This window comes from Homarus americanus, unplaced genomic scaffold (assembly GCF_018991925.1).
Source record: "Homarus americanus isolate GMGI-L3 unplaced genomic scaffold, GMGI_Hamer_2.0 scaffold39675, whole genome shotgun sequence".
NCBI classification, from domain to species: Eukaryota; Metazoa; Arthropoda; class Malacostraca; order Decapoda; family Nephropidae; genus Homarus; species Homarus americanus.
The window spans coordinates 9,810,866-9,823,997 of NW_024736071.1; the positions used below are offsets into that span (position 1 = coordinate 9,810,866).

Genomic DNA, 13,132 nt, shown 5'->3' on the forward strand with positions numbered 1-13,132 from the left:
TTTCTATACGGTGTACCTGTAAAATAACATGTGAATTAAATCGATGTCACCCATGTAAAATTTATCATTATCCTGGAAAACATTAAATGACACCTAATTTTTGGTATACACTAAAAGTTGACAATAAGTCGTTCGCGATGCGGCAGGGTAAGTATGCATGAAATGGCATGAAATTTTGCACAGGTGTTTGTTACAGCCATACAAACGCTGCCTGAAAAGTGCAGCCTGCAACTCAAATAAAAGTGTTTTTTCCCTGCCCCCTAATGCACTGTCACTGCTTGAGTCTTATTTGTCAGTGCAATCTCAATGTGTGATGGTTGGTGGAATCATTTCAGACCTGGCTGGACCATTTGTAGTTTGGAGTCCCACAGGGATTTGTTTTGGGACCATTTCTGTTTACAGTGTATACCAATAGTCCTACATCTCTGCTAGATGCTTATGGTGTTGCCTACTATTCCTATGCTGATGATACACAGCTTTATGTAAAAATAATAAATGTTGAGGATATTGAGGAAATAATGAATCCTTGATATCTGTTATTAAGATTTGGATGGCTAGGAGAAACTTAAGCTGAATGATGACACAACCAAGATTATCGTCATCCGGGGAAATAGGAGAGTGTGACAGCACAGATGCTTTTGGCTCTTTAAACTTTGGGCGAAGTACATTTCAGTCCTGTCAATTATGTTCATAATCTTAGGAGTGTATTTTGACTCAAGATTGAATTTTAAAGAACATATAAATTCAGTTTTACGATTTGCAACTTCTATATTCAAAATCGATAAGCTGTAAACAGTTTTTGGATAAACAATATCTTGTGGCACTATTACATTTACTTATTTTGTCTCAGGTTGACTATTGTAACTCTTAAAAGGTCTGCCTACCTAATTATCTTATGAAGAAAATTTAGGCAGTTTATTTTTGCTCTCCCACCGAGGACTCCCATTACCCCATTCTTGATAAAATTTCACTGGCTTCCAATTAAAGCTAGGATAGAGTTCAAACGGTGCATAATGACTTGTAAAGCAATTATGTTTGTTGAGCCTGAGTTATTTGGCCAACCTACTAAATCCTCTAATTACACCATTCTGAAATTATTTTGCATTGTAATGATGATTCCTCATGCATTGAGGAGCTTAGAGCAGTACTGGAATGTTCTTTTGCTGCCCAATCATTTTCCTATACATCACCTAGATTGTACATTCATGAAGCAGCTGACTTCTGTGGAGGCCTTTAAGAAACGACTTGCGACCTTTCTTTTTGTGAAAACATATGATCCTGAAGTTATGAAGAATTACAGTATCTAGGAAATGTTACAAACTGTCACGATTTGTAATTTAATTTTTTATTTCTTTTTATCTTTTATTCTCAGGTCCTTGACTTTGTAGTGTTTCGAGCACTAGTGAATTCTTTAAAAGAACTGGTGTTTTTGAGTGCCAAAAGACAGCTATTATTATTATTATTATTACTTCAACACACCCTGATCTTCTACATTAATGACTGGTACCGATCTAAATAATTTGCTTGACTATCCCACTATAGATCGAGCCCTCGGAGAGAGGTCCAATTCATGACAGCAAAATTGTGCTGACATCTTGTATTTAATACGGTACTTGGAGTAATACAGTACATGTACTGTATATATCAATACATAATTCCTACATTACCATCATCCCCCATGTTATGAATATTCAGGGTATGCAATTTTGCACATAAGGAATTTGTAATTTTTTACCACTAAATCCAGGATACACCATGAAAACCTGACCATATGAAGAATTCAGGTGAAATAATAAATTTTATGGATGATTTTGTCTTGGCATGCATTTTCACTCATACAAAGAATCACAAATATTTCACAATTTTCTAATAAACCCTTGCGGGCTCCATAATATGGCTACACGGGCGCTGAACTACAGGTTGGGGATCACTGATGTAAGCAAACAGTTGACTCAGCTTGTTTTGTGCACATTGTGCCTTCTCAGTTTTCATATTTAAGATTGTGCAGAATACCTGTACAGTATTACACTTGTTCAAGATGTCTGGAAAGATGCCAGTTGGTGCTAAAAGAAGCCATAAAATATTTAACTTGACTGGAAAACTGAGTGGTTTGGCAGTTTGATATGAATGAAAACTTAGTCAAATCCATTGCTGACATACACTACCACCTCAAATTTTCTATTCTAAAGGTATTCATAAAAGTTTATGACAGTCATGTAATTGTATCATGCCTTGGGTTGACATTCTTTTTGAGGGATGCATCTCCAAAAATACAATGGCATTATGAAATTTTCAAGTTATGCAGAACTTTTCTAGAACACATGGTTTCCAGCCTTTTAACCCTATCACACACACAATAAGTTTTTAAGTTTCCATGACCATGACAAAAGTCATATCGGACCACTCACTTGAGATCGGGTCATCTTCCTTGTGCAGCCAATTTATCCCACATCACTGGCTTTATTATTGTTTTGGCTTTCATATAAGTATAAAAAATAAATAAGATAACCCCCCCCCCCCAAAAAAAAAATAAATAAATAAATAAATAAAGGTATTATCATAGTTAAGAAGCGGAATTTTATGCACTTTCCAGCGGTGGCTTTGGAATTTTCATGACTAATTGTGTGGAGGGTAGGAGAGAAGATGAAGGGACAGAAGTGACCTACCAGCACAGCTGATGGGGGGAAACTGATGGACAGTGGAATCTACAGATGTTTTGATACTTTCTGGAAGCTTCCCTCGCAAGATCATACATTCATCTATGACGCACAAAAATTTTACACAATTACCTTGAAAACTTTTTGGGGGTCAAATTTTTTAAAGTTTAATGACATGATTTGCATCACTGATGCAAATAGTACTACCCAATGATTTGACATGATTCACGTCATGATGCTCGAGAGGGTTAATAGTTCTGGGATGCAAGATTTACTTCAACTGTAATGATAAACCAATTACTAAGTTGATAAATTGAGATGGGTTTCATTGTCTTAATGAAAACAATAAGGTTTTGATTGATTTACAGAAAAAACTTCCAATAATTAATTGGTACAGTGAGCTAGATACTGTACTTAGGACTGAAACAATCTGTATAAATGTAAGCCACAAGGCTGAGATATTCCATAGAACAAGAGTGTCTCATATGGCAACTGGCCCATACCCTTGATGTTCACTCTAAAAAAAAGACCTTTACCTGAATGTCAACTTGTGAAGTAAACTCATGAGGGAAAAGTACAGGTATGTGGAGTGGCTTTCTATAAGTCTGATGATACTGTTTTCATTAAATTCATTATCTGATAATTCAGTTTTCATGTAAATTGGAATACTGAAATTTGTTTGCAACTTCAAACTAGGATCTCAAGTGATGTAAACAATAACACCTTAAGTACAGGAGGACAGCACTATATCAACAAACACCTAAGTACAGAAAGACAGTACTGTATCAACAAACACACAAAGTAGAGGAGTAAATACAGGAGGAGAGCCCTGTAGCAACAAAAACCTCAAGTACAGGAGGACAGAACTGTATCAACAAACACCTTAAATACAGAAGGAGAGCCTTGTAGAGCAGTGATTCTCAAACTGGGGTCCGCAAAAAGGTTTTGAGAAATAGTATGCTTAACGTTTGTGAGAGAATTGGCGATTCCAATTCGCAGGATATTTTGGATTTGGGTTGAAATGAACAAATGTTTTGGACTATGATTTATTCTTTGATAATTGACAATATTTGTATGCATCATGGTATATAAGGGGTCCTTGGTTGAAAAAGTTTGAAAACCCCCAATGTAGAGTCACAGAAAACGGTAGAAAACGAGAAACTTTTATAAGGGATAACTCACCTGCCATATGTTGTTTTAAAAGAATTGTACCAATGTATGGTCATATTATGTGAAGTGTATATACTTATAGTATTAAGGAGAATGCAAGGTGTATATATGATGATTGGGAAGGTCCAATCGATACAGACTAGTGTACTATACGGGATAAGTGTAGACCGTGTCTGAAGGTCATAATATTTACATCTGTGAATGATTAGTAAGCATAGCTACCTCAGGTATCAGATGAAAATATATGAGAACAATGATCTGGAGAAGGGATGAATGTATCAGACATAAGTGAAGTGTTGGAAGTGATCCAGAAACTATACTATACTATACACCTCGTTACCCCATGTGACGAATAACCAAGAACAATGCAATGATCAGAGAATCTTATGAATGTGTTCAACGATTCCAACATGTGAGGGGAGGATCCCTAAATACAGATTGAAGTGAAGTGGGTATACCCACGCCAAGAAAACACAGGCTAGGCCTTTGATCGTTGTTGACGCCTAGTCCGCCCTGGGCTACAGTGCTGAGTTATTGTTATAACCCAATGAATTTCCCCAGGAACTAGCAAACCAGACCCTTACTTTAGTATGTAACTTAGAATTAAGATATATAATTATAAGGCATAAAGTCACAATAGATAGGAAAGTGTATATGTGAGAACCAGAATAATGTCAAAGTGAAAATTAAAGATTGGAAACTGTAGGCCTAGTTCAGTGTGAGACGCAGAGGCATCGCCCTCAGTGACACCCGATAAAAGCCCCTCAGGCATTATTCTCAGTGACGCCCGACTTCTCACCTACACAGGTGTGCGCCCAGAGCGTAGGCCTAACAACCACCACTGCTCCACTGTGAGGAAATCACTGGGTATGGTGTGCACTTATGGCCATTATGCAACCTCCACTGTGAATCTGTGGATACCCTACATATCAATACCCAGGCTAGAAGACAATGATTGTCTTATATGGAATGATTCGCGGTCGCTACTTAAGCGACCTAAGGATACCAGGTGTGGAACCAGTACTGGTATGATTACCTGGGAAGTATCCCATTTACCTAGCAAGATTAGAGTGTGAGCGAGGTACCTCGTATGTGTACCTGAACAATACCGAAGAGTTCAATATTTGTAGGAGTGGAGTGTACCTGAGATGTGGTGCTATAATATAACATGTGGTGCTATAATCTAACATGTGGTGCAGTCTGATGTGTTGGGTGTTATGGTAAGAAGGAATGACCAAGGTAAGGAGGTCAATGGTTGTTCTGAAGAATGAAGATGATAATAGTAGTTATTTGATGAAGGTCGTGTACTGATGTGAAGTGTAATCATCATAATAGTACTGTAGTTATTTTGTATTGTGACTGGATGCAATATGTTTTGGTTAAGAAATAAATTCGTTAAGTCATGATTGATGTTTCACCCTTCCTCCCACTCTCGATTTGGTCAATGAAAAACCCAACCCAATGCATGGCTTACTCTGCCAGCTACCTAAACAGGCTACATACTGTCCAGGGCATCTGGTGGCAGCAACCTTAAAATTATGAGTAGATTTAAGTTATCCCCTTAGGATTAGTGACCCCAGAATGGGCAGTATAAATTAGTTAGTTTCCCGGTGAGACGTGTGTGTGTGGGAGCTCGTGTTTTACGTCAAAAAACAGGGTCTTTCCAGGAGTACCCAGTCTGATTTCTAGGAAATCTGATTCATGAGTGACTAGTGTGTGTCGTGACCAGTACAATATCTATCTGTGATCCCCCCCCCCCCAAGTAGATATATTTGTCAATTTACTGGTGAATCTGTGACTACCACGTGAGGTGTAGGCCAACCATGCTCCCTCGGTGCCACAGCTTGTAATCTGAGCCCTGTCCACCTCCACCATCCCACCCCAGCTGACCACACAACTTGATCGTCTCCCTACTGCCAGCTACTCAGCCCTCACTAGCTCTGATATGTCCAAGTTGTCTGCTAGTATCAAACATTCAAATTTCACGAAACAGCTGACTGATGTGATAATGTAAGTCCAATGGACTCTCATACAGGCCATCATACAACAAATGAATAAGGAGACCATCAGGAAGCTAGAAGAAGCTGACCGGCATCTCACTGACCAGCTAAGTGAGATTAAAATAAGCTTGGAATTCTCATAAGGGGAAATAAGTGACTTCCAAGCAAAGCTGAACGTTGAAGCTAATGAACCGAACACTCAGGACCCAAGTTCAACAGCTGAGTGAGGAGAATTCCAAGCTCAAAACGGAACTAAACGACAAGAGCAGACCGGGTGGATTACGTGGATGACATAGGACGGCGAAGCAACCTCAGGTTTGCCGGAGTCGCCAAAGATGCCCACGAGAACTGGGAGTCATTCCAGTGCAAAATTTCACGCCTGCTGAATGACCATTTTAAACTTCCTGAAGTAAAGTTTGACCGCCCCCGCGACATCATAACAAAATTCTCACCCCCTCTGACTGTGACAAAGTGTTTTATCAACGCAGTAAGCTGAAAGACACCACTATCTTCGTCAACGAGGACCTCTGCCCAGGTACGACTAAAGCCTGTCTACAGCAAATGGACCAGTGTAAAGAAGCCAGGAAACGAGGGAAACACGTGACATTCAGTCATAAAACCCTTGTTGTGAGGGATAGGGCAAGTGAACTCCCACCCACTCGCTGTACCAACCCCCCCCAAGCCCCTCGAGAACCCCCTCCCCACTGCGGGGGAACCAGCCACTGTCGCTATCACTTGAGGAGTTTCCCTCTCTGCCGGCCAACTCAAGTACTACACGTCTATCCTCTGTGGTAGAAACCAGCAACCCTTAAAACCAAGTGACAGGAGCATCTCCCACTCAATCTGTACCGGTCATCTTAATTCTGTTGGTTGTAGCACTTGTGAATACGTTATCCCCCAATATTATAACTTTCTTAGATCTTCCTTTTTCACACCTCAGTGACCCTGAGTTTTTACTGTTCCTTAATCAGTATCAATGTTCCAACAATGATACTGTCAACCATATCATCCTCCTTTCAAAACTTGAACATTACAGTGTTCCGGGCCTGTCCTACAATTGGTTTATCTCATATCTGTCCAACAGGATGCAGTATGTCTGCTATAATAATCACCAATCTGACTCCTCGCCAATCTTGTGTGGCATCCCCCAAGGTTCCATTCTCGGTCCAGGACTGTTTTTGTTGTACATAAACGACATAGTCCACGTCAGCACACTCATAAAATACAACTTATTTGCAGACGATAGTAATTTCTATGCCAGCAACTCAGACCTCCATTCCTTGATGAGAACTATGAACACTGAATTGATTAAAGTCAGGACCAGGGTAATACGTAATAAACTGACCTTAAACCTTGATAAAACCCACTATACGATCTTTCACAGAAGGAAAAACTTACCCCAGACTTGGACCCCCTGTACCTTGGTAATACAGTCCTCAAACGCAAACAAAATACCGTACTAAATTCCCCGGAATTATTGTTGATGAGAAACTTAACTGGAGAAACAACATACAAGCCAGTCATAGTAAAGTCAATAAACAGTGCGGTATCATGTATCACGCTCAACAGTCACTTACTCTTACAGCAATGAAAGAAATCTATCATGATATTGTTTGCCAAGACCTGATACACTGTTACACACTATGGGGGGCCTCTGGCTCTTCAAAAACACAATCCCTGGTTACTGCACAAAAGAGAGTTGTACGGACAATGACCTACTTGAAAAAACAGATCACACAAACAAAAAAATTGCTAAATTGAAAATGTTAAAATTCGAAGATTTTATCACCTACCCGGTACTGCTGTGCCCTCTTTGTTTACAAATCTATCAATCAGTTGCTTGACAATAATTATTTCCAGTTCCGGAATAATCAGAGATACAACTTAAGGCACCCAGAGATACTAAGACCACCCCCATGCGCTCCTCTCAGTCCCAGACCTCCATAAAATATCATGGTGTGAAGGTGTGGAACAACTTACCCCCACCCATCCGAGCAAAGACTACGCTTCCTTCCTTTAATTCATCTCTTAAAAAATATATATTGTCTAAGTATTAATATTTCTTGTAATACCTAGTGTACTATATATACAGTACCTGCTTTTATTGTACCATCAAAACTGTTTTATAAGAATTTATCATGTAAATAGATAAAAAATTACCAATGCAATAAATATATTTGCCAACTAGACATAATCCTGACAGCTCTGTCCTCTTGTTCAACCTTAATACTGTACAACCCATGTTGTACTGCTTCCCCATTATATTTATTTTTTTCATTTCCACTGTAATTTATGTATACAGGTACAGTATACAGTACTTCTAATAAAAAAAAAAATAATAATAATAATAAAAAAATAAAATAAATAAATATTTAAGTGATAACTGTGGTAACATTCTGAGATGTTCTTATTACCACCATGCTATTGTACTACTGTATTCCAAATGTTACTAAATGTTACATAATACTTCCTTGAGATAAATGTATAGTATATATCAGGTGCCTACAGGAGAGCTCAGGTTCTCAACTGGCTCAGCCATGTTGATATTGTTATTATTATCCACTCTGTGTCTGTGTTTTTCTGGCTAAATAAACTGTTTCAATTCAATTCTAACATAATCCCCAAGTACAAGAGGACAGTACTGTATCAACAAAAACCTCAAGTACAAGAGGACAGTACTGTATCAACAAACATCTTAAATACAGGAGAGCCTTGTATCAACAAACACCTTAGGTACAGGACGACAGCACTGTATCAACAAACACCAATGTACAGGAAGACAGCACTGTATCAACAAACACCTTAAGTACAGGACAGAACTGTATCAACAAACACCTAAGTACAGGAGGACAGTACTGTATCAACAAACACCAATGTACAGGAAGACAGCACTGTATCAACAAACACCTTAAGTACAGGACAGAACTGTATCAACAAACACCTAAGTACAGGAGGACAGCACTGTATCAACAAACACCAATGTACAGGAAGACAGCACTGTATCAACAAACACCTTAAGTACAGGACAGAACTGTATCAACAAACACCAATGTACAGGAAGACAGCACTGTATCAACAAACACCTTAAGTACAGGACAGAACTGTATCAACAAACACCAATGTACAGGAAGACAGCACTGTATCAACAAACACCTTAAGTACAGGACAGAACTGTATCAACAAACACCAATGTACAGGAAGACAGCACTGTATCAACAAACACCTTAAGTACAGGACAGAACTGTATCAACAAACACCTAAGTACAGGAGGACAGTACTGTATCAACAAACACCTAAGTACAGGAGGACAGTACTGTATCAACAAACACCTAAGTACAGGAGGACAGTACTGTATCAACAAACACCTAAGTACAGGAGGACAGTACTGTATCGACAAACATCTTAAGTACAGGGGGATAGCACTGTATCAACGAACACCTTATGTACAGGAGGACAGCACTGTATCAACAAACACCTTAAGTACAGGACAGAACTGTATCAACAAACACCAATGTACAGGAAGACAGCACTGTATCAACAAACACCTTATCTTCAACTGTACTCTCACAACTTTTAGTTACCTCTCATTCAACATTAATTTTAAATATCCATACTATCTCAACATACAGTACATTCATCTAAGTAATTTTCTATTAAATTTTTCACTTTATACAACCTAAATACTGTAGCTAAGTCCTCATTCCTTACCTTATCTTCTTAATTCTCATAAAAATTTAATAATACAGGGGATCCTCCTCCATGTTGCCCTGTTTCTGGGTCTTGCTATTTTGAGGTTGATGAACTGGAGATGGCATCTATTTAGCTTCACTACGTTTTACTTTTACAATGTTGGCTGCCATTTGGTAGTGCCTATCAACTTTATGTTAAGGAATGTGTGACCAAATGGAGAACCCAAGCAATGCTCCCACCAAAACACAAGCTTTTGTACTTTCATGCATAAAGACGAATTTATACCTCAACATCATGCCTTCAAAATGTGTATTGAGTCAATGCAATACCTAGCACCACAAAAACAAGAAAAACAATCAGTTTGACTACAAAATTAGAAATCTTGAGGTACGTAGTCTGATTCTAATGAAAAATTTTTCCCTATGTCCACTTTTTGATGTATAGTTTAAAGCAGCACTTTCCAAGAGAACTGTACATCAACAATTATAGGTGGAGATCTTCTGTACCACACTGACTTCCTTAGTATAGTATACGGCCATTTCCCAAAATGAAGTAACCACAACCTTCTGTAATTATGTGAGAAATCTTATCTTTGTAATGTTATTCTCCACCAAAATCTACTACTACTGTATAATGATTAAGATAAATAACTCTTATCTTCTGAAATAACTACATGTAAATTATTCATAGATAGGACCTAACTGTAACACATAGAAATAAAGCACAACAAAAAATAATAATCAGGAGGCAACATACATGGGCTTAATATCTTCAAGTTGATAATTATCTGATATGTAGTTAAAGAAGACATGTCGCATTGGTCCTAAACGATCGTGGCCAGCTGTGAGCGTGATGAACATCTGTAAAGTGGTGTGGCGGATCTCTGCTTGACAAGCCTGGGACAGCAAGTCCTGAACTAAGAACCACAGCTTCTCTATCCCATTCTGTGTGGTGAAGAATAAAGCAATTTTAAAATGCGTACATACTTTTTTATTCTTCATAGCAACTACAGATACTGGGAAAAAAAAATAAAAAGTTACGAATTGTTGAATGTCTTAGGATTTAGAGAAAATATGACATGATTATTATCAAAATAACACGGGGCAAATACTGTAATTAATTTACCAGACCGCTGAAAATTTTAATAAATCTGTTAAAATGGAATTTTGTACATCCTTGCAACACATTTTTCTTCTAAATACTGCATATACTTATTTTAATTTGTAAAAGTTGTCAATAAACATCAAAATATAGAGAACTGATATTAAAATTTCTGTACAGGTGTACCTCGAAAACCAACATTCCGTTGACCACCGATTCGCATAACAAACGATACATATAGGAGAAACACCCAGCAAGTTTTGTTGATGCCATGGAGATCCAACGATTGGGAGAGGAGAGACAGAGCCGTTATGAATTTGGTGAGCGGTGGTGTGCAAATTCTTGCCACCAGAGGGCTCCGCGCACTGCTTTGACTAATTCCCGCCACCTTTGCTCGTTTACACTTACTGTGTGTCTGACTTCGTGTTTTTTCGTTATTTCCGACTTAGTGTGTTACTCAATCATGCCTAAACGCCCCAGTGATAGTTCCTCTTGTGCTGAGCAACTTGATGTGATGTGATGTTATAAGGCATAATGAGGCATAATACAGTATTTTCTCGATTTAATGAACTAATTCGAGTCACCCCTTTACGTTAAATTGAAATTTCTGTTAAATCAAATTTCCATATTTTTTACTCAATTTAGCAAACAAGTTTGCTAAATCGAGCGTGATTCCATTAAATTCCACGCCAAATGCGTCACTTGGTGCGTGGGGTTTGTTTACAACCAATCAGTCTGTGTCCTGCCGCCACCACGTGTGTTGTTCACTGCTACCTCTAGGTCTACATCTCGGTCAACTAACTACTGTACTGTGCTTAGACATCATGCTGAAAGTCTCTCAGAAGTCTCAGAGAGGAAGTGATGTGGGGGAGAATGTCAAAAGAGTGCAGCTATGAATTGAGAAAAAGTTTGGAAATAAAGAGAAAAAAATTAAAATGAACACCAAACCCCATAGTTTAAGGTAAGCCATGAATAATGTTTCTATGTACATATCATGTGTCTGAGGTGTCTCTGTAGGTGTGAGCGTTTTAACTGCATTAATCTCGATTTAGCGAACTAGTTCACTAAATCGAGTGAAAAATAATGTAAAAAATTCCTTCCTTCAAATAGAGAGTATACTGTAAGAGTGGTGATGGACCAGCAAACAGTGGTTGAGACTTGAACTTGTCACCCTAAACCATCTCTACCATCCTCAAAAAAAAGTAAATAAGTATCAATTTATACTTTGCATTACTAATTTAAGACTTATTATGCTTACTTTATGTGTCAGCTTTATTTTTTCTTGCTTGACAGTGTGCAATACTATCATGGTCATAATTGCATGGCTACTAATTTCAACACTTAATTATTCATATTATGCTCCACTGTCCACAAAACCTGTGTGTGAAACTAAGAAATTACTCCAAGGAAGAGACTTGCTTTCCTTAGCGAGAGGGACCATCCGTTTTCTCTTAAAAGTCCTTAAGTCACTTCTGTAATGTAAATTTTAAGTAATGAGATAACCTGTATGAGTAAGCCATAAGTCAGATATACCTACAGTGTGCTAAAGCATTCAAGATGTATTGAGTGTATGTTGTAAGCATCATATATCTTTGTGTGAAGTATAAATAATGTTAAGACTACAGTATATGTTTTGAAGGTCCAGCCAACATCTGGAATCAATTTAGGTTTCGTGTGAAGCTATGAGATGACCGTTCAAAACTGAAGTTGGATTTCCTTTATTTGCAGTCCTCAGAGAATCAGATAGAATATTGAAATTATTGTCAGTTTTTTATTTAAGATTCTCATTAATCTTGCGAGCAAACTTGCTAGAAAACTTTGAAATGTAACTTATACATGTGGACAAAACGGATGTAGTGGTTAGAAGCTCCGCCCAGAATGTATTGCCATTTTAAGCATTTGACATCAAATAATTCTTGCATTGCAAAGCTTGAACACTGATTAGATTATAAAAGTTAATAAATCTTAGAAAATTAATATAAGCTCATTGCCTGATTTTTATAAGCCAATGTGTACAGTAAATGAGACAGATAAATATGTCTGTGAAATTCCCGACTAAGTATCTCAGGATGCATAAAAAGGAAGCGCTGAGTTTGAATCGAAGACATTCCCCTCGTCATCCAGGTATGTTGTTATGTGTCTCACATCATATTCAGTGAATTTGACTTAGTTAAATTGTGTTGAATCTGTCAGTGTTCTTGTTAATGTAATTGAAGTTTTGTGTGTTAACGAAATGCTGTGCATGTGTCATCTGTTTCCCTACACAAGACGTATTTTGATTCCATTTCGTTCACTCTGAATGCATTCTCCTCATCATCCAGTTACTGTGTGGGTTGCTGGAGCTGCCGGGAGGCGGTGGCCAGTAGCCAAGAGGATGTTTGACAAAGGCTGTCTTTAATTCGTCACGAGAAGAATCTTGAGTTGATGGCGCAGACAACAATCGTCGGCCTTCTGGTATAGTCGTGTCCGGGAGGCATGGCTCAAACCCAAGACGAGACAGAATCTAGCTGCAGT

At 38.2% G+C, this 13,132-nt stretch overlaps 1 protein-coding gene across 5 annotated transcripts in view; it reads right to left on the reverse strand.

Moving 5' to 3' along the window:
- Window positions 1-13,132, reverse strand: part of LOC121871778 (tuberin-like) — a 286,863-nt gene that overhangs the window by 259,819 nt on the left and 13,912 nt on the right. For all 5 annotated transcript variants that reach the window (XM_042374251.1, XM_042374253.1, XM_042374252.1 and 2 more), the window contains exon 3: window positions 10,274-10,461. In XM_042374251.1, coding sequence (XP_042230185.1) covers window positions 10,274-10,461 — 188 coding nt within the window. The remainder of the gene's footprint in view (window positions 1-10,273; window positions 10,462-13,132) is intronic.